Genomic DNA, 21,363 nt, shown 5'->3' on the forward strand with positions numbered 1-21,363 from the left:
TAAATAATTTCTGACCTGTTGTTAAAGATTTACATATGGAAACAAACTAGGCTTTAACGACACAGACAGGATAGAGAAGGACTGAGTTGTTTGTAACGCTTACTGCTGTCTGTTTGTCTGTCTGTTTGTTGGAGGGATCCTGAGGCAGTGCTGGTAGTGTGGCTCCTGCACAGTCTTCTGTGATTAGCTCATGGTTTCTCTTCTCTTACTTCACCCATTTGGCTTGAGTACCGCTGACGTGTGTGCCTGATTGACGGGAAGCAAACTTTCATTTATCTCGGAGTTTTGCGTCAGTCAGGCAGATCTGCTGCTGTATCAGACGCTTTTAATGCTGTGTAGTTTAGCTGTACTCTGTCACTATTACTGTATATATATATTATGGTAATTAAAGTGATTTTCAGTTACAAGATAGATAGATAGATAGATAGATAAATAGATAGATAGATAGATAGATAGATAGATAGATAGATAGATAGATAGATAGATAGATAGATAGATAGATAGATAGATAGATAGATAGATAGATAGATAGTCATTTTTACACAGTCACACAACTGTTTTTGCTCTTGTTTTCAGACATCTATACTAGCTACATTTTTATTACAAAAACAAAACTACATCTATATCAAAGACATGTCATCAGAAAGGAATAGTTAGCCTCAAACAGAAGAAACTGATTCATCTAAAATTTATTCCTTCATACTTTGGAAATGAAACAATTATTAATTCCTTTTAAAATTCACCAGCCTCACTACTAACTATTTTGCTGTGGCATAGCTGTGGATCATAAACAGAAAAGTAACATAGAGTTTTAACACACACACACACACACACACACACACACACACACACACACACACACACACACACACACACACACACACACACACACACACACACACACACACAGGCTCACACATGTACAAACAGCCTTATTTAGTCTCAGTCTTGACTAATTCATGAGAGAGTGGCGGGCCGGTAACACAAACCTCCCTGGTTGTCCATGTGGGTACCAGCTGTGGGAACTGGTGACCACACGTCCCTTTCTTTCCTACACGCACATATATTTATACAACCTGACTGGAGGAAATGGGGTTCCTCGACTGAGATCACAGCTGGATCTGCCACATGACAGAATTATTTCAAAAGAGGGGGAAAAAGATGGCAACTATTTAAAACCCCTTTGATTCTCTACAATGTCCAATCAAAACTAAATTAGCTGCAGAAATAAAAACCCAGTGTTTCTGACCAGACTCCTCTTGTATGCCATGCAGGTTGCATGTCTGAGCGTAAAGACCCATCTTTCATTTCTCTTACCATTCAACTGCCATTTTTCAGCAGCTGTGCACCTTTCAAGTCTGAAAAGCAGGGGCCAGAAAATACACAATGCTGAGTGGTATTTGTTAAGAAGGGCCAATATGGTGTTGATTTCCTTGTCAGCGATGAGGCTGCAAAAAAAGATAGAGGGAGAGAGGAGAGAGGGCCATTAACTGCCTTTCCATACAAGGAGAGGTAGGGGGAGAACAGAAGAGGGGGAGGAGAGAGCAAGAGAAAGAGAGGGAGAGGAGGGTAACATGAGGAGATACAAAGAGAGCAAGAGAGAGAGAGAGAGAGAGCGAGAGAGAAGGGAAGGAGGAGAGAAATTTGGAAAGAGATAAAGGCAGGCAGCAGAGGGATAAAGGCTGATAAGGCTTTACCAGTTAGAGAAGAGTGAGCGGAACGTTATCCTCCCTGTGAATTTGCTGCTGTTTCTCTCTTTCACTGACTGATCCAACACAGGTAGGGAACGCACGCTGAGCTCACTTCATTCATTCTCTGCAACACAAAGTCTGCTTCAGTTTGACTTTTTCAGTGAGAGCAGCGCCAGCCAGCCTGTCTTTTTGTTCTGATAAGATGTGGCGCCTTTCAGCAAATGCATGGGATGCAAATGCAAAAGTTTAGATTTAACAACAACAACAACAACAAAAAAAGCCAAAACAAAAAGAAGAAAATTATAAAAATTAAATGGTGCCCATGTAATTAAAAACATGTAAAGAAGCGCTCTACACAATCACTGACTGCAAAACCTACGTAAATAGTTTTTGTGTGTATGAATAAACACAAAAAAAGATTTTGAAAAAGCAGCAAAATTTCATGTTAAACATCTATCTATAGAACTTTTCTAAATATATATAATATATATATAGCTGCCACCTATAAAAAAAACAAATACAAAACAAACTAAATATAAACCCACCATATTCCCTGCTGGTATACTTTCTATGCCACTAAATTCATGCATTTAACATTATTTAACACACATTTTTACATTTCAGCATGTCATCAATATTACTGTCTTCATGGTGTGTGCATGCACTCTCTTTCCTCACTGATCCCTCTCCTAACTACAGCTTCCTCACTTCTCTGTGTCCAGACTGCTGCTTTAGTGTCTGACCTCCTGATGTGATGCCCACCTGGCCGATTGCCTCTGTGTCTCTGTGTCTCTGTGTACATGCACGAATGAATGAAATGTCAGCAACAGTCATGTGCATAAACAGTCGTGCATGAAAAGGGTAATTCAAGACAGATGGTTGCATTTTTTTCTTAGCATGTGCTCCTGAGTCTACTATTGCCTAACAAAAGATGGAAAAAAGGAAGAAAATTACCTCTTTTCTGTCTCCTCATTAAAAAGGAGCATATTTCTGTTTGTGTGCACAAATCTGTGGTTGTGTGTGCATGACTGAATGTCTGTGTATATGAGCTGGGGTGAATGTTTGCATTATCTCTGCATGAGGTAACTTTAATAACACAAAGAAAGGTGCCTAAAGGCAGCAGCCGGCATGTTTGGCTCCATGCCACGTTCCCCTGTTTTATTGTGTCTTGTGCCTGACAGAAAAACTGCTGTTTGTGTCTGTCTTTGCTGACTGATGAGGCCAGGTTTGTAGCATGAATGCATGTGTCTGCAAACTCTATGTTAATGGAAAATAAGTGTGTACCTCTGCATGCATATAAAAGAAACTTACCATGTGGGCTGTTATTAAAAATGCATGTGTGGGTCCATGTGCTGACAGGTAATATCCAGAGTGTCTGGACAGGAATTCAAGAAATGTGTCTTTATTCTGTGATAATGTGAGTGTGACAAGTTAAGAAAAACTGCTAGAAGGTTTCCCAAACCCAACAAACTCTTCTCACCTTTTTAGACAAGTAGCATGAAGTGAATTTTTTATTTAAAAAATGCTGATCTTCTTTGAGTGTGAAAAAACTATTAAGAAATGTTAATCTTTGCAAAAACCTGTTCAAGAATGAATCCCTATTTCTACACTAAACATATCTGAGATAGCTGACCGTTAGGTAAGTAAGGCTCAGATTCAGCTAATGCATATCCATCAGTGCAAGTCTTCAATCACAACATTGTCATGTTGAAGAATACAACAAAGTAAGAGTTACTTTTTGGGAATCAGTTGGACACTTAAGCATTTTAACTAGAATCTCCATCTGCCTCCTGCAGAGCTGCAAAGTTAGTTATCAGGTGACTGAGCAGCAGGATCAAAGCTGGGCTTTGTGTGTCTCCATGCTCAAGGTATTTTTATGGGCAGCTGTTAAACTGTGCAGTGGTTAATAAGCATTTAATAGAGATGGGGAATTGATAAAACATTCGGTGGCGTATAGGACTGCGGTCAGAAAAGTGTCAGAGTTGGAGTTTTGCAGCTATATTGGCACAGTAATTCTATCTGACCTCTGGAAATAGACTTCAGGGACAATATGTAGAGGGACATGGGTGTTATGTGTGGGGATAGTGTATGTGTGTCTGTGTGTCTTTGTGCACATGTGCGTGTTTGTGCGCTGGCTGACTCGCCCAAATTTAACTGTCTGCATTCTACAGCTGCTTGGAGTTTTAGTGATAGTATGGAAATCCATGGAAACAGCAGCATATCATGCAAACAGAATAAGTAAATAAATAAACCTCAGACTTAAAACATAAGCCAATAAAGAAAACAACAGTTTGATATAACGTTTGTATTCATGCTTTTTACCTAAATGCTAAATAAATAAACAAGTATTTTTTTTTAAAAAAAGGAGAAAAAGGTTTATCCAGCCTTGAATAAAAAGTTAGGTGAGACTCAATACTCTTCATGCACATCATTACACACAGCACTGCAGGGAGAAAGTGGAGAACATGATATGATGGAAAATGAGAGGTTCTGAAAAAAGATCCACAACATGGTCACTTTCTATTACTTTCCTTAAACCCCTTTCTTTGTGGCAGCTGAAGTTCAGGAGGAAGAGCAGGTTGTCTGCCAGTTGAAACTTCAACCTCAGGCTTCATCAGACCACCTCCCATGCTGCATTGGATGCACCCAGTGGTGAATGTGGGATGAAGAGTAAATTCACTTTGAGTGGTCACTGTATGAATACAGCCCATTTAAACCCACATTATGATGAATATAAAACTCAAGTTTATGTTGATTATCGTGCACGTGCTCTTCTCCCCTCTCTGTCTCTTAAAAATGTCTGACTCAGCAGTTGCTGGTCAATGGATGGTCAGTCAGTGAGATCAGTAGGGCAGACAGAATTTACGCCCATACTCAGAGATGTCAGCCATGTTGTTTTATTTCAGGGCAGCTCCTGTAACAGACATTCCTGATGAACTGTAACTGTTTTGTCCCAGAGCCAGAGACTGGTACACACTCAGTCTAGCGTAGGAGGAGTAGGAGGATTTCTGTAGCTGAGAACTTGAAGGTCACTGGGTTCAACAAGCTTTGTTTTTAGATAAAATGTATTGTGATATGAGGGCAGGGATGTGGAATTTCCCCCTTTCTTCTGATTTTAAAGGATTGTCTGGGTTTGGTTTCCTAAATATTCATGTTAAGTTATTTTTGTTTGCGTGCCGATGTACGTAGACATGCTTGTGTGCTATTGAGACAGCTATTGATTTCAGAATATGCCACAAATGTTAAAGTATGAAAACTCAGTGGTAAGAAATGCATTTTTTACAGTGATCACAACCAGTGTTTGTGTAGGAAATGTAATCATGTGCAAACCATATTGAGGAATAACACACACTTTCATTTCTCCGGTCCTTTCAGATGATGTCATCAGAGAACCTGACCTGTGGTTGGCTGCAGCAGCTACTCGTCGTGCTTGTGAAGCTTTGTCTCACTCTTGCTGGGCCTCTGCGACCTCCCAATGGGACAGACTGCACAGCCAAGAGTCCTGCTTCCTACATCCTGGTCTTTACAGGTCACTGGAGCCCGCAGGCATTCCCAAAACAGTATCCGCTGTTCAGGCCCCCTGCGCAGTGGTCCAAGCTCATAGGTGAGAGGGACTGCTGGAGACCAAGAAAAAATCTGGCATTTCAAAAGGAATCACAAAGGGTTAGCAGGGGTAGTAACTTAGCTTCTTTTGCACCTAATAACAAGTTGTCCTTTGTCATATGTCAGAGGTTTAGAGTATCATTGTTAACATATACACACATACACAATGAGGTGGGAGATGTAAGAAAGCAAGGGAAGAATGAAAAATACAGACTGAATGCTACCATATGGTGTTTCTCTTTGTTTCTCAAACGTCTGCCCAATCATGTCTTTAATATTTCTCTGTTTCTTCGACTCAGTCCTACTCTCCTTCTCACATTTCTGCTGGTTTACCACAGTGTTGGCGGTAAAGGCTGGATTGGTGGGTTTAGTAATGGTGAAGGTGGGTGATGATAGCTGGGGAGTGGTGGGGTCAGACCACTTACCTCAGAGCCAGAGTAGAAGAGTTGTTTCTTTCTCCCCTCCTCCTTTACCTCTGTATTCAATCTTTTATTTCAGGACATTTGATAAATGTTTAGACCTGTGTGTACATATGTGTGTGAGCATTGGGGCTATGGCAGCTGTGGCTTTGTCTGGCTTCCAGCTGTCCCAGTGGTGTCCTACAAGAAGATGTCTTACTGACTCCAAATATAAACAGGCACACCCATGATCCTTTCCACGGAGAGGGCAAGGGATGGTCTTTGTCTCAAGAGAAGAAATATACAAGTGCTTCAATGGGCTGACACTGTGTTGTTGGAGACAAAAGGAAGCTGGAGATACATTTTGTCATAGATAAACCAGTGAAGGAGTTTTGGGACCTTCCATGGGTTGGTATTGCTGTAATACGAGTGCCCATTAGAGATGGGGCCGAGGACACTGAAAGAATGGCCAAAAATTACACAAGCAATTTAGGAAGAGTGGGCTTTGAAGTCTTGGTGGGGCTTAAATGTGATGCGTTATCAGGTTTCAAGTTTTTGATGTTAGTGGGAAATTTGTTAGGATGGAAATATATTTAAGTGCAAAAGTAATAGCAGTTTTGAGAAGAAACAAGATAGTGTGTGAAGTGTGCTGGGCAGGCTGTGGGTGTGATCATACATGTGTCAAGACTATTTAAGTTTAAATGCATGATTGTGTGTGTGTGTAGCTCTGCAAAGTGAGGTAAGGCAGAACCATCAGAGCATTTGTCAGCGTGTTTCTGGCTAACCTCACTCTGCCCTTATAGCCACTGGCCCAGGCCAATGGCTCTGTGGGTTTCAACAGTAAGCTGCAGAACCTGTGGTACGAGTCTAAAGCTGGGTCTTGATTTTTAACAGATTACGCAGACCGCTACAACTACAGAGAAGAATGTGAAGTAAATGGCTTATTTGGCTCAGGTAATGAAAGTATTTATGAAGGTTTTCAAAAGAGTTCATTTGTTGTTCATCTGGCAGCCAACTGCAAGATCCTGACCTGTTTCCTGGCAGCTCCATCCCCTGTTGTGGTTTCATCAGTTATAGATGCAGAATATAATATAATAAGACATGCATATGGGCAAATCCTTCAGAATTATCAGTTTAAGCTCAGGAAGTATGAGGCAGCCATAGAAATACATGCAGGCTCCATGGTGGAAATGATCTCACCGTCTGGCTGAGGCTCCGTGGTGCTTCATTGACATTGACATGCATTCCAGCAAATAAGCATCTCTCTCCTATCATCTCCTCTTTCTTTAATTTCTTTTCTCTCTTTAGCGGTCAGCCACAATCGCCAATTTAGGCTTTGGGAGGAGGGTGCTTCAGCCAGTCCAGGGGTGCAGAACTTTGCTGAACTTGGGGTGACGGTGGAGCTGATGAGGGCAGCCAAGGAGGCCAGGAGGAAACGCACAGTCGGCGCTATGCACCGAACGGCCGGCATTCCCAACGGCATTGGCCACAGCTCCACAGAGATGCTCATGCAGCCCCGGAACTCACTGGTAGGTACAAAAAAAAAAAGCTTTGCTCATTTATGAAAAAGCACACACACATGCTCAGACACAGTAAAATCACACAAACCATCTGTTTGACCCGGGCCTCCCCATAACATCGCCCATCCGCTCCGACCAAATACCTCACCACTTCTTTCCACTATATCCAGTCAGACTATGTTTAGCCCAAGTGCTTCAGCCCAGCAGCCACAAACGCCCACATCCATCCTGCGCGGTCTGCTCACTGTCTGCTGCCTGTCCCACTGAACTCTGTGAGCTCAGGAGAGAGGGGCCCATGTTTGTACGGTTAATATCAAGCTGGCAGCCAGTTAAATTAGCTTAGCAAAAAGAGTGGGAACAGGAGAAAAACAGCTGGCCGATATTTGTCCACAGGAAACAAAATCTGCCTATCAGTGTCTACAATTTGTTAATTAGCATGCTCATGTTACAACAAAATTTTTATCTGCATATACAACAAAGTCAAACGGCATATTAATGTCAAAGGTTAGATAAGTAAGTAATGTGTAATTGTGCCTGAAACTTTTTAAACTCTTAACAGTTTGGTGTTGCTTTGTCAGTATTACATAAAAGTAGATTACACTTCAGAATTAAATAGGAAGAAAAATATTCAATATGTCTTAGTGTGATAAAAATGTGAATGTTCTCTTCAGTAGCTGCTGCGATCCCTTAGTTGGATGAGAACTGCAACTAAATGTTTTTTATTCAGCCAATCAGTGTCTCACATCAACTCGGTTGTTGGCCCATTCCTCTGAACACAGTTTCAGCTGTGGGACATGGGTGGTTTCTCACTTTAGGTCCTTCCATAATTTTTCTATTAGATTAAAGGCAGGTCAGTCACTCTTTAACCATTACTGGTGGGATTGATGAAATGCAATCCTAACTTTTGCGGTTGTTGGCACACTACTAGTCCTAGAATATCTGTAAAACCCACTCAAATGTGTAACAATAGCTATGGCTTTTTTCAGACTTTTAAATATTCCCTAAAAATTTTCTGCTCATTGCTAATCTAAAAATCTTTATAAAAAAAACTGCACAGAAAGGTTTGAGTTAGAGTGTAACTGGGATTAAACAGACTTTCAATCCAATATATGACAGCTGCACTGTTCAAGACATTATTTAAGTGAATTTCTATTTTGAGTCAGACTGAATGCATTGTCTAGCTAGGCTGTATGCTTGTGTGTATGGTTGTGTACTTACAATTGAGATCGGTAGTATAAAGCAGAATGAATTGTTCCAACAATGATGACATGCTGTCATGACCCTACAGCCGCCATGTTTCACAGATAGCACAAGGCTCTTATGTTAAATCACAATATTTTCCTTTCACTAAATAGAAAAGTTTTCATCTATTTTGGCCTCATCCGTCCACAAAACCATTTTCCAAAAGCTCTCTGGTTTAATATTTAGCAACCGGCAGATGAGTTCATTCACTCCACTGTGCTGGGACTTCTGACGCATTAGTAGATTTCTGATTTATTTCTGACTCATTATGTCATATTTCTTTGTGTTTTCCTCTGTTCAAATAATCAGTGAAAATTAAGCAAACTGCAGATGGTTGGTAATGCTTTTTTTGGAGGGTGGTGTCATTCTCCTTGCAGAACTGCCATGCACACCATTGTTCTTTAGTGTCTTCTTGACGATGCACTTAAACCATGAACACTAACAGACTCAGAAACAAAGAATATTAAATTGCTTTTCTTATCAAATAACTGACAGTGTAATACTTTTGCCTCTTTAGTTGGGTTTCTTTCTTTGCTTTCAGGACTTATTGGAAAACCCAGTGGTGTCACATAAAATAAACTTTCAAGCAGCAAATAGTAAAACAGCCAGAGTTTATAAAGCTTAGAGTTTGTATGGAGAATTTTGCCCTTTTGGGGATCTCTATTAAGCTAACCAGCAGCTTCCAGCCTTTATGCTAAGCTACCTAGCTTATGTAGCTCTTTATGTATCATAGATATACGTATAGCATATGAAATATTTGTGTACTTGCCATTTTGTACACTCAAAATGTAAATCAGTTTTCATCAAAGTCTTCATTTATTCCTTACAGATGCAAACCATAGTCCTTATTTGACGCAACCAAAACTGACACAGAATTTATCAATCTAAGTTAGGCAAATCCAGTAAATCTTTTCCAAGAATGCTTCTTAATGCCAAGTTTGTACAAAAAGAATTTTATTTCCTTTTTTTTTCATCAAAACAACGAATCCATCTGAAGTGTTTAAACCAAATGTTAGTCTGCATTTTAGGCTTTGGCTGTCCTTTGGCTGTGTTGTTTGGGCCACAGAATACCACTGCTGCTGAAGAGCAGCTGGGAGCAAAGGTCATGGTTGGACGCACTTTTCAGGCTGGGCTAAATTTGGGTCTGGGCCTAAACAAAGGTGAAGTATGGCACTTTGGAAAAATGTGTTGTACTATTCACAGAATTATAGCATCTTCTTTATGTGTCCAGCATGCAGATCAGTGAGAAGAAAAACAGTGATGAGGATAGGTGGATATTTACTTGAACTTTTAGAAATAGCTGTATGCCCAACTCAGAGTCTGGTGAGCTATCTTCATTTATTGGTTGTTCCAAGAACCTTAGACTTTATAAACAACCCTGTCAAAGGGCAACGTTGTCATGAATGGCAGCTTGTCATCTAGATACATCATGTCTACGGTTGCTTCAAAATGCCTCTATTTTTGGAGAAGTGGAAAGAACTACAAAACAAAAACAAACCAGTTTGTTTTTCTTTAATGAGACTGAATTATGTGGATGTGTTGACATTGTAATCTGTGACTGTGCTTCTTTGTAAATTTATAAATGCCATCTCTTTTCTTTTGCACAGAACAAAATCATTCATACAAAATGCCCAAAGAATCCCAAACACATATGATTCCTATTTCCATATTCATGAGCCCTGTGATGCTGTTCTTAAATGTGTAACTCAAAGCAGACGGATGACACCAAATATGTGCCAATTCGAAGCCGCAAAAGAAAGAAAATGGAGTTGGTTTGCATGCTTTCCTTTAGTTCTCTCTGAGGCTCTGTAGAAGATTTTCTGTGATGGAGAAAAAGTGAGAGGGATCATAGGAACTCTGAGTAACCGTCTGCACCAGAGATACTTTCTATACTGTATGCTGCAAACTACCGTCAAGCCAGTAATGAGGAACACCGCAGAGAGGACATCCTTGAGTCGACCAATGGATATAACAGGACAGCTTCTTGGAAAATCTTTGTTTCAGCTGAGGCTGAAAGCATAAATGGGGGGATATTAAAAGAACAATAAAGGAAGGAAATGAAGAATTTTAAGGGCAAGATGACTTTTCTGATTTGGTCTCTCTGCTTTTGCCATGTGTCTCAGCCAAAAAACAGATTTCTTGTGTCATCCTGACACAACCTAGCTCCTGTCCCAGATGCCGTGTTTTACCGGGTAGGATTTGGTTTTATCTCTGTTCCAGCACTCTGTTTCTGATCCAGCCCAAACCCACTAATCCAACCATCAGACATAAAAGTTCAGCCAAGGTCCCAAATACAGTATTTGTCTGGCATGCAAAAAGGCATTTTAAGATGCACCTTTTCCTGGTCATCTGCCACTTACATGTGTGCTGACCCTCATGCCACTTCCTGTATGAGGTCACCAGCTCTCAGGAAACATACATCACACAGGAGAGACTGTGCAACACTATAGGGAGATTATGCACACTCATGCAGGCCCCATTTACAGATACAGACTCCCTAGGGCAACTCTGCATGTGTGTGACATCAGGCTTTTTACATTTATTGTCTTGGCTGTCCTCACCATGATTCCTGAACATTTAATTTATTCTGCACTCTGCTAACTGTTCACACCAAGAGTATTTAAACAGTAACATGTATATATCTTATCTTATCTTATCTTATCTTATCTTATCTTATCTTATCTTATCTTATCTTATCTTATCTTATCTTACCTAGCTGTGAATTAATCAATAAGGGTTTAAGATTAACTGACAGGCACATATTTGCAAGTTATAACTAAAACTTCATCCAGTAAGGCTGGTATGTTTTAGGTCATGCACTGTTTTATTTCTGAGTTATTACATCCTGGGGTTCATTCTTGACGTATGATGCTGTAAATGGGTTTTTCCTCACCACACCAATGATTTTCCACTCATCTGCAAGTCTCTTGCACCTCAGTCATTTATTTTCCTCTGCACGTCTGCTTCTTAGAAATGTACTAAGGCCTTGTGTTTGATATCCCTGTGGTATCATCATTTTCACTTGCCTTGTCTTTTCCTATTGATTTCCTTGTTTGTGAACTAATAGAGAAAGAAACATTTAGTAGCCAAATGTTTGATTTATTTTAAGATATACAAGAAATTTTTACACATTTTTTTCCAAGCACTCAATCCCTTTTTTATGCATTTCCTCACAAAATAGCAGCTTGACAGCTTGTTTTACTTGCTCACACAGGATTGACTAAAATTCTTTATGAGTCAGATTAGCACTATGTGATTCATGTAATGTAATTTTCTTTTTTTAAAATGATGTGTTGTTTATCATGTACTTTTTCACATGGCTACGGAATGTAAAACGTAACATTAGACATATCACAACCACAAAACAATAAACACATCTGTTTTTCTTTGCCTTGGTTTTGGCATGTTACTGTATTAATGGAAAATAAATAAATAAGCATTAATGTAGTTACATTCTTTAGAGTTTATTTTATTTCTCTGTTTTATTGTTTTCTAAAACATTATGTTTTTATGTAATTGCACCTACAGGTATGGTATGTTTTGGGAAATGTTGGAGTTTATGATTTATTGCTGTCAGACCTTTTGCTATTTTATTTAGTGAAATGTTGACATGTTTTGTTTTAAGTTGTTTATTAGACTTTAGTATTATTACATGCTAGCATGTGATGATAATTACAAACCACAACATGGTGTTGAGGTTGATAGGAGTTCTATAAGTTATACTGGAGGGAGCTAAAGGGTTACTATTGTTCCCCATGGACTTAAATCTGATCACAAATTAATAATAAAGTCCTTCAGAAGGTTACTAATTCTGGAAACTCCCGTTTTATTAAATAAAATACTATTAAATAACATTACTATCAACATGAAATAAACTAATTGGTATCTCCATGAAATTATTATAAAAAATGAATGTTTCCACTCCGTAACAAAGACAAATAATACAAAACTACCACCCCTACAGCCAATTCACAGTTTAATCAATTCGTCTAACACGAAATCAAAATACCCTGAGAAACTTGTACATGAACAAGGGGAACATGAAAACTCCACACAGCCCAAACTAACTAAACTAAGTCTCAAACAGGAACCTTCTCGCTGGGAGACACCAGTGCTAACCACCACACCAACAAACAGCTGAGCCGAGAAATAAATGTGGCTTTGAAACATAAAAGTATCTTGAAATCCATCACTATAATTTTAATGACATTAAAGTCCATTAAAAAACAAATTCAAATTTATCCCTTAGGAAATTTATATTTTTCTAAATGAAACTTCTTTTCATGTTTCTATATGTGTTCTATGCTGTTATATCTCTGTTTATATTTTAATCCCAGCATTCATTTAGTAGTTTTGGTCTTTCATGAAGGTCTGAAGCTACTGTATTATCTTCCTTTGATCAACAGTTGTCCCTGATGGTGAAGATGATCCCCAGCCCCGACTGGTTTGTGGGTGTGGACAGTCTGAATCTTTGTGAGGGTAACCAATGGAAACAGGAAGTGACCCTGGACCTTCAGCCTTATGACGCAGGGACGGACAGTGGATTCACTTTCTCCTCTCCCAACTTCCCCACTAGCCCCTCAGAAAACATCACAAAGGTATGAGCTCTGCAAGAAGCCATCAGAACTGATGAGTCTAAGTATTTCATTTATTTAGTCATTGGTGATTTAATTTGATTGTGGTTAAAAGAAGTAATAAGCATGAGAATAAGGCATCTTTCCTAGCTGTCTCCACTTAAATGATTGCTTGGCAGCCCTCATGTCTGACCTGAAGGGTTTGAGTAAGATGGGCCTCCCTTCTTCCTTTGCTTATATAATACGCCATCCATCCTTTGCTTGCATGTGTTTTAAACTGACTTGTTATGCATTTTCAATTCTACTAAGACTCTTGATATGATTTGTTCTTTGCTGACTTATTCAGATCACGTCTCAGAAACCGAACCACCCAGCCAACTCATTCTACTACCCGCGCCTAAAGGAGCTTCCACCTATTGCCAGCATAAAGCTCACTCGGCAGCAAAGATCTCCTGACCGTCAAAGCTCGATGTCTAATCACATTTTGCCAAACTCCATCAGTCCTCAGCGCTTCTCAGGTAAGACTCACTTTAGCAGTTGTTTGCGGACAGTGGAAAAGTGTGTCCAAACTTTAGACTGGTAGTTTATATCTTTTTAATATTGCCCTAATTCTTACAGTTACATTCACTGATGATTTGCACACTTCTTACTGGTCTGGACACATAATCTCACCACATATACAAAGATGTTCTAATTGTTTTACTATTATCATTTGGTATATTTAATGTTGTGTTGGAAATACTCTCAAGATTAGAGTATAGCAGCTCTACATTTGTTTTCATCTGTCCCTCTCAACCCCATACAGCGACACCTCTGGATTGTGAAGTTTCCCTCTGGTCATCCTGGGGTCTATGTCTAGGCCCCTGCTCCAGGGGTGGTGTTCGTCATCGCACACGTTACATCCTTTTGCGACCGGCCAATGCTGGCAGCCCTTGCCCTGAATTGGAGGAACAGGCTGAATGTATGCCACACAGCTGCATGAAGAAACGGCAGTAAACCACAACGTGCACAAGCACAAGCACAGACTCAGATTTTTATCACTGCCGGACTGAGAAAATGTTGCTGGATCTTGAGCATCTCTAATGATAGATTTTTCTTTTATTTCCTATTTTCTTGCAGCCATACTGTGGACGTTAGCTGTATTTTTGTTGAAAAGTGATTAGTTCAGAGCAAATACTCCTCTGAATATCTTTTAGGAGCAGTAAAAAGAAATTTAAAGTGTTTTGGAAAAACTGTTGAATGAGTAATCAGGCTCAAAACAATAGCTTAGATGTTTTATAGTGTAAAATAATTTTATAAATGTACAACTGTATTCCCAATAGAATGGGAAATGGTGTAAAATGTAAATAAAAACAAAATGCGATGATTTATAAAATATGTGAACCCTGTATTGGACTGAAAACATTACAAAGATCACTTAACACATTTAAGAAACGTCACTTACTTTTGAGAAACATCTCCATTTAAAAAAAATGTTTAAAACATTTGAGACAAAGGCAAGAAAAGACTGCTGACCTTGTGAAACATCTTCCAGCTAATTTGCTCAACTGCCAACAGGTCAGGAAAAGGCAGCATAAAAAGAGAGCATCCCATACAGGCTAAAGCCCTCAGAAGAAAAGAAGAGGAGAGGTTCAACACCCCACGTTTTCAGAGTAAAGCTGCATGCAAGTTTGGAGTTTAATCATTTGTGGTAGATAATATCATTAAAGAGATTCGGATAGTTTGAGAGAAAATGTCTGCACACAAGGGACAAGGATGAAAAACATTACTGAGTAGCTGTGATCTTCAAGCCCTCAGGCAACGCTGCATTAAAACCAGACACTACGGCTCAGGATCACCTCTGAAAACTATCATCAGTTATCACGTTTCAACGATGCATCCCCTGATGAAAGTTAAAACTTTACTAAGCTCTGGAAACACTGCTGCCTTCTCTGCGCCAAAGCTCAGTTATGATCATGCACTGAGGCAAAGTAGAAAACTGTCCTTTGATCTGACAAATGAATATTAGAAATGTTTTTTTTTTTAATCATGGACACTCTGTCCTCCAGGCTAAAGATAAAAGGGAACACTCATACTCGTATTATCAGTAGAAAGTGAAAAGCCAATATGTAGGTTTTGGAGCAATATATGCTGCCATGTAGACTACTAATTTTACAGGGAAAAGTTTGCTTAACTTGTTGATGGCATCCAAATTAAAATATAAATATATTTAAAAAAATTTTGACATGTTGCCTTTGGGATGTAATTGATTTACAAAATGTTTTATTGACATCTCTTTTTACATTTTTTATATTACTCTTTTTACAAGTTTTTTCATTGTATGTTCACAATAGCATTTTTTTTTTTATTTACAACTGATAGAGGCACACTAGTAACATCATATACTTTTTCATGCACACATGTTCACAGAGATCTGCACTTGAAGGTCCTTGCACATACTGCATCCTTATGCTGCCATGGAAGCGTTAGCACAGCTTTTAAAACTCTTTAAAAATAACTTCACGCCCCTATTTATAAAGATTGCCTCTTGTCAGAATCAACTAATAGCTGACTTTAAGCGCAGTCACTCCACCATGGATATCCTGTTATTCAATAGAACAGAGTGCAGCTTTAATGAATGATAAATAAATGTGTTTTGTTTTCTATTTTGATAGTGTTGATATTTTGTACATACTGTATGATTTACCTTATCTTGTAAAACTTCTAAATAAATATTAGCTTTTTTTTATTGAAAAAAAATCTTTGTTAAAAATTTCTTCTAACATTTTCCATTTAGACTGTATTATTATTATTATTTTATTAAAACAGCATATTTGTTCAAAGCTTACACAACACCAATGAACATTCTTGATAAGCAGTTTCAATAATACAGTGATGATATGTATGTCACAGTTTACCAGTATTGACACGTCTGTTTTTATCCTAAGAACTCTCAGTCTCAGTGCAAAAATAAACAAATATTTCACAGCATGAAAAGGTTATGACTGTTTTTTTTTTTGTCTAAATGAAAGTCTGGTTTTCAGATTAACTATACATAAAATGGCATACAATGCACTCTTTTTAAAATGTCATTCATTTTCTATTTTTATTTATTTATTTGTTTGACCCAGACAACTTTAAATATGGTATTTGCTCTGGCAGAGCATCACTCCACTGCCTTTCAATGTACAGTATGTAGCGATGTAGCACCTCCTAGTGGCCGTAATCGGTAAAAAATAATGCTGCAATACCGCAACAAATATCACTAAGACCATCTATAAAGACTAAGAAATAAAGAATAAATAATTTTATTATAATTGATACATTAAGGCTAAACAAATGTTATATGGCAGTATAGTCTGCATTTCTTTGTGTTTTGTAAATGGTGTGAGATACTTCAGGGAAAATAAATCTTATAACAATGTTTACTTATTCTGATTTCTAAATATCTGCATCTACCTTAAAACTCCTGTCGCCTTTAGTAAATGAATATTAATGATAAATCATGTGATTTTTCCATCTTCATTTGAGATAAGTTGGTCCACCTCCGGTTGCCACTGCGGGGAAAGTGTTACTTCGGCCGGTCGCTAGAGGTCGCTGTTTCCACACATTTTCTGTGTCTCCGCAGTGCTGCCAGTTTACAAGGAGGAGTGCGTTTGATTGTTGCAGAGCTCAATGGCGGACAGAGCAGTATAGTCGCGTTGACGCCGAGGACAAAAACGTTTCGACTGGGTGAATTCCTGTCGCGACTCGGTCCGTCGCCGCATGTCTGCGGGTGCAGACTGGAATAATTCTGCATCTACATTACATCTACGTTTTTACATTAAACTATATTTCTTTTCGTCTCCTACCGTTAGCTTTCTTCGGTTCCCATCCCGAGCGGAGAAGTTAGACTGTTCATGGTGGCTCATTAGAGTCAGCAACTAGCTCGTGAGCGAACCATGGGGGACTCTCTCGAATTGATCGGGAAGCGTCTGCTTTTGCTCCTCGACGAGAATAGGTCCGCAAATGGAACCGAACCGGAGCAGGCTGCTTGGGCACGGGAATGGCTACAGGGAACGGTGCGGGCAGTGAGCGTCATTGGCCTGGCCGCCCCGGAGGTTAGCGGAGGAGGGGAGGCGACAACAACAACCACTGCTGCAGGGCTGACGGTCAGTATTTATCTGCAAGTGTTGCCGTCTTGCACAGTTAAATACCCATCAGTTTTTAACTGTGCAACGTTTGATAGTTGTTTGGTATGTTTTCAACCTAGCCCAACTTGTTTTTAACCAGTAATGTTAGCATATTTGTTAGTAGCTCCCGTTAGCTGGTGCACATATTAGCTAGCTGTAAGTCGCAGACAGACGGGCGAAGCTAAACTCAAGGCCGGGGATTTTCTGGCCTTTGCTTTGTTCGTTTTTTAGCTTCTTGACATCTAGCTTAAGCAATATTATTCGTAATCTTGTAGCACTCACAGTTATGCACACACTAGCTATATGTAGCTAAACGTTTATAATACTGTAATTAATCACCAACAAGTTATGAGTTACAGTAATAGGTACCCAGTTCCCACCAATAGCTGACGTTAGTCTAAGGGCCTTACAAGTTCATGAAAGGGGGACACAAGAGTCGCTCAGACTTTGTTGTTGCCTCCAGAAGACTTTATGTTATGCAGTGGTACGATATGATAATTTAGCCAACACTTGAATGAATGATAAAATTAATTTGCAAGGAAACTGGAGATTGATGGTTGACCAGCATGGAGGTTTCATCAAGTGAAAACATTTTTTTTAAATATTGATCAGCATTTGTACAGTCCTTAAGAAAGATTTTACCATTTGAATATACGACCAGTAAAACGAGGCTCCTGCTAAATTTAATTTAAATAATCTAGTTGACCACTATATGTAGCTGGAGATGCATTGATATTAATTTAAGTAAAATGTAAACAAAGTAAGACGATGTCTTGACAGAAGTTAAGTCATTAGTTATTCTGGAGCTTATTGAGTGTAGAACTTTCCAGAAAACTCTAAGCTTAACTTTAGGACTTTTTGATTTTTATAAGAACTGAAAGAACCGAGTCATTTCTTCAAATATGTGCATTCATTGTAACTGTTTTTATGTATTTATTTTTTTTATGTGTTGTTGAGTGTCAAGTTAAAAATATAATTGCACATTTATTATGGAGAATATGATGTAAAATTAAATAATACAGGGATAAATTAAACAATTTGTGGGAGGCTTTATTTCTGTAGCTTGAATACTGGATTGTTTTCTTCAGCACACCCAACACAAAACCAGGTGAGTTCTGTGTCTGCTCTTTTCAAGTGCTTGCTAGTGTGTAGAAGTAATGTAGTTTAATGCACTAGTCATAAACCCATATTTAAATCACCATATTTTATCATTACTTACTTACTTGCAGATGAGTGGAAAATCATTTGTGTGGTGAGGAAAAACACATTTACAGCACCATACATCAAGAATGAACCCCACGATGTAATAACTCAGAAATAAAACAGTGCTTGACCCAAAACATACCAGCCTTTCTGAGTGAAGGTTTAGCTATAACTTGAGAATATGTGCCTGTCAGTTAAACTTAAACAGTTATTTACTCTATAAGAATGATCGGACTAATAAATGTTAAAATTATACATTATATTATCAAACCCAGCTGTTTCTGTAAGAAACCAAAAGCGTGTGCGCCAACTTAATAAATGACCAAGGAGTTTGTTTATTTGCTTAAAAGGTAGGAGGCATTTCAGGGTTCACCAAGACCCATTAAAGTTGGATTTATTTATTTATTTATTTTGAGCAGGGTCTGGTGTGGATTTTTCAGCTTTCCACCATGCATTTTTATTTATTTATTTATTTTTTTCTATGTAAACAAACACACATTTTCATAAACCAATGATGACTTTCCACAGCTGAAAAGTAATGAATGAAAAATTTATTTTTTAAATCTTCTCAAATATTTAAAGATGCTTATGAAGAGTGGTTTTATAGTCTGATCATCTAGACATGTCAGTGTGGTAATATGTAAGCTGAAGGTGCCATCTACATTATATCTAGATACTATTCTCTGAACAGAATTACTGTTGTCTGTTAGTAACAACAATCTCACTCTCCTCACTGATTAAGTGCAACTAAAATTCAGATTGCAAAAACCTTCATGACAGAACAGAAACAAACCATGGATTAAGCTTACAACTATTCTCTCATTTTAAAGATGATTAAAAAAAAAGTTCTGTTGCAGTTTAGATTTTTAGCAGCTAACAATGCTAACATTAAAAAAATGTTCTTAAGGCGATCAGCTGCTGCTGAATGCAAGGTGATAAAAACTAAAACAAAAGCATGTAATCTAAGAAGTGTTTCGTGCTCTTATCTGTCATTTTTACCCCCCGTCTTTGTGAATTTAGAGAGGAGTGAACAGAAGAGTGAAAATAGTTTAAACTGAAAGTCAAAGGTCATAAGCAGCCTTTCTGAGCTCGTACATTTTCCGACTGCTGTGTCTGTTTGAGAAAGCATCCTTCGGCTCGTTGAGCCCAAGCTACATTAGTGTAAAATACTTCATGCAAGACAAAAATTGACTGCAGGCATTGTGTGAACACATGCTGGTAATGGGATGTAGCATCACCAGTGATCAAAGAGAACACGGACACACCGGCTCTTCAAAAGATCAGTTTATATTTCAGACAAAGTAAAGCTGTTCTGCTCCATCGGCACTGCTCACATTCCCTGTTAGAGAGTAATTTTATAAGATTTACTTTGCTAGAAAGTGTTGAGGTTGAGAGTGGATCTTAACGGTTTGTACTGTAAAATGAGCTGAACACAGAAAAAAAATATAAGGTTATAATATCAGGAGTTTTTGTCTAACTGATTTTAGCTTCTGTTACCACGTTATCCTCAGCTTGTTGGTGGTGAACTGGTAACTATTTATTTTAAAGGACTGTACTTTATCTTATCAACACATGATCTAAAACACAATTTGTTGTGATGCTTTTGGTCTTTTTTAGGTGAAAATAAATGTTTCCCAGGTGGGGTTTAACTAAGCAATTAAGGTTTAAAATCTCCACATTTGAATGAATATCTGTTGACTTTTACTTTAAGTCGTCGAGGAAAATGTCGAGATAGAAAACAGAATTGTTGTCCCACCAACTTTTTAACTCTTTAAACACCTGCCAGAGGAATTGTGGTGATATTTGTTTACCCGGAGCAGTAATAAGTTCACATGGGGAGTTGCAGTCCGGAGTTGCATTGATTATGATTTTATTTTTAATTTTTTTTTGTTTGTTTGTTTGCTTTTTTGTTTGTTGAAACTGAGCTCTTGTATTGACAAAGCGAGAGAGTCAGAAGCCTTCCCTGCACATGTCAAACATTTCCAGTGGGGTGAAGGTCTGTGTGTATTTATACATATATATATATATATATATATATATATATATATATATATATATATATATATATATATATATATATATATATATATGCATGCCAGTGGTGTGTATATATACCAGTACATATATTACATATATATGTACCAGTGGTGTTATCATGGCAAACAAATATTTTTCATAGGATAAATGTATGGTTAGTTTTACTTCTTCTGCTTTGAAGAAGAGGAAAAGTGTTTCTTAACCAAGAAAACAAAACAATTACAGATACAATAAGAGTGTTATACTAAATGTCTTGTTTACAATCATTTTAGTTTATCAAAAACATACAAAGGACTCCCTTTTCGAGAAGTAATACTGCTGTTTGTGAACATTAATAATCTGTTTTTGTCTTAACACTGGTTGTAAGATCTATTCTTTTCATTTACTGAGTGGAAAAACCTATTACACTTTTGTGAGGAAAAAAAGAATTTTAGCTTTGGGTTAAAAATATTTATTTTTCTAACTTCAGACGGGTACTTTTTGTCTTTGCTGTTAAAGCTGAAGAGCAGGGCCATTTGCTGAGTAGTTACATAGATAGTGCCACCATGAGAAGAAATCCCAAGTCTGAGTTTCAGAAAATCTGATCCCACCAGGAGCGACACCAGTTGTTGGTCAGACTGATAGTAGGTAATTAACCACCTGCAGAAAACTCAACTTTTGTGTCTTGTATTACCCCGCCAAGTCCAAAAATAATAATCTTCTGCCAGTACATTTGCTATGGTCATGATGCGGGACAGTAATGTCCTCAGTAAATGCCTGCATATGTTGCATGAGACAAAATATTTACTGCACTTAAATATTTTCACAACATACAGAGACCAGAGTTCGGAGTTTTGTTCTGTCACATTCTTCATGGTTGGATGACAATAAACGAACTTCAATCCTTGATGGTGCTTTGTTGTTGTCATGTTAACTCGACTTTAAAATTTCATCCAAGGAGATTT

General features: G+C 38.2%; 2 protein-coding genes across 4 annotated transcripts in view; both read left to right on the plus strand.

Moving 5' to 3' along the window:
• The first annotated feature begins 1,637 nt into the window (after positions 1 to 1,637).
• Positions 1,638 to 15,629, plus strand: spon2a (spondin 2a, extracellular matrix protein). The gene is made up of 6 exons (XM_041990438.1): positions 1,638 to 1,779; positions 5,067 to 5,295; positions 7,001 to 7,221; positions 12,861 to 13,052; positions 13,375 to 13,546; positions 13,834 to 15,629. Exons 2-6 carry the CDS (start codon positions 5,067 to 5,069, stop codon positions 14,022 to 14,024), a joined length of 1,005 nt encoding a protein of 334 aa, XP_041846372.1. The 5' UTR covers positions 1,638 to 1,779; the 3' UTR covers positions 14,025 to 15,629.
• A 1,034-nt stretch (positions 15,630 to 16,663) lies between these two features.
• Positions 16,664 to 21,363, plus strand: part of kdm3b (lysine (K)-specific demethylase 3B) — a 28,318-nt gene continuing 23,618 nt past the window's right edge. For all 3 annotated transcript variants that reach the window (XM_041989829.1, XM_041989831.1, XM_041989830.1), the window contains exon 1: positions 16,664 to 17,158. In XM_041989829.1, the coding sequence (XP_041845763.1) occupies positions 16,949 to 17,158 (210 nt within the window). In that variant the 5' untranslated portion in view covers positions 16,664 to 16,948. The remainder of the gene's footprint in view (positions 17,159 to 21,363) is intronic.

This window comes from Melanotaenia boesemani, chromosome 7 (assembly GCF_017639745.1).
Source record: "Melanotaenia boesemani isolate fMelBoe1 chromosome 7, fMelBoe1.pri, whole genome shotgun sequence".
Lineage (NCBI taxonomy): Eukaryota > Metazoa > Chordata > Actinopteri > Atheriniformes > Melanotaeniidae > Melanotaenia > Melanotaenia boesemani.

Bases quoted from the DNA above. Each gene is read 5' to 3' on its own strand.
- spon2a (XM_041990438.1), top strand. From the start codon at position 5,067: ATGATGTCATCAGAGAACCTGACCTGTGGTTGGCTGCAGCAGCTACTC. The intron at 5,296-7,000 runs GTGAGAGGGACT...TTCTCTCTTTAG, and splicing joins GCAGTGGTCCAAGCTCATAG to CGGTCAGCCACAATCGCCAA. The intron at 13,053-13,374 runs GTATGAGCTCTG...TGACTTATTCAG, and splicing joins CCTCAGAAAACATCACAAAG to ATCACGTCTCAGAAACCGAA.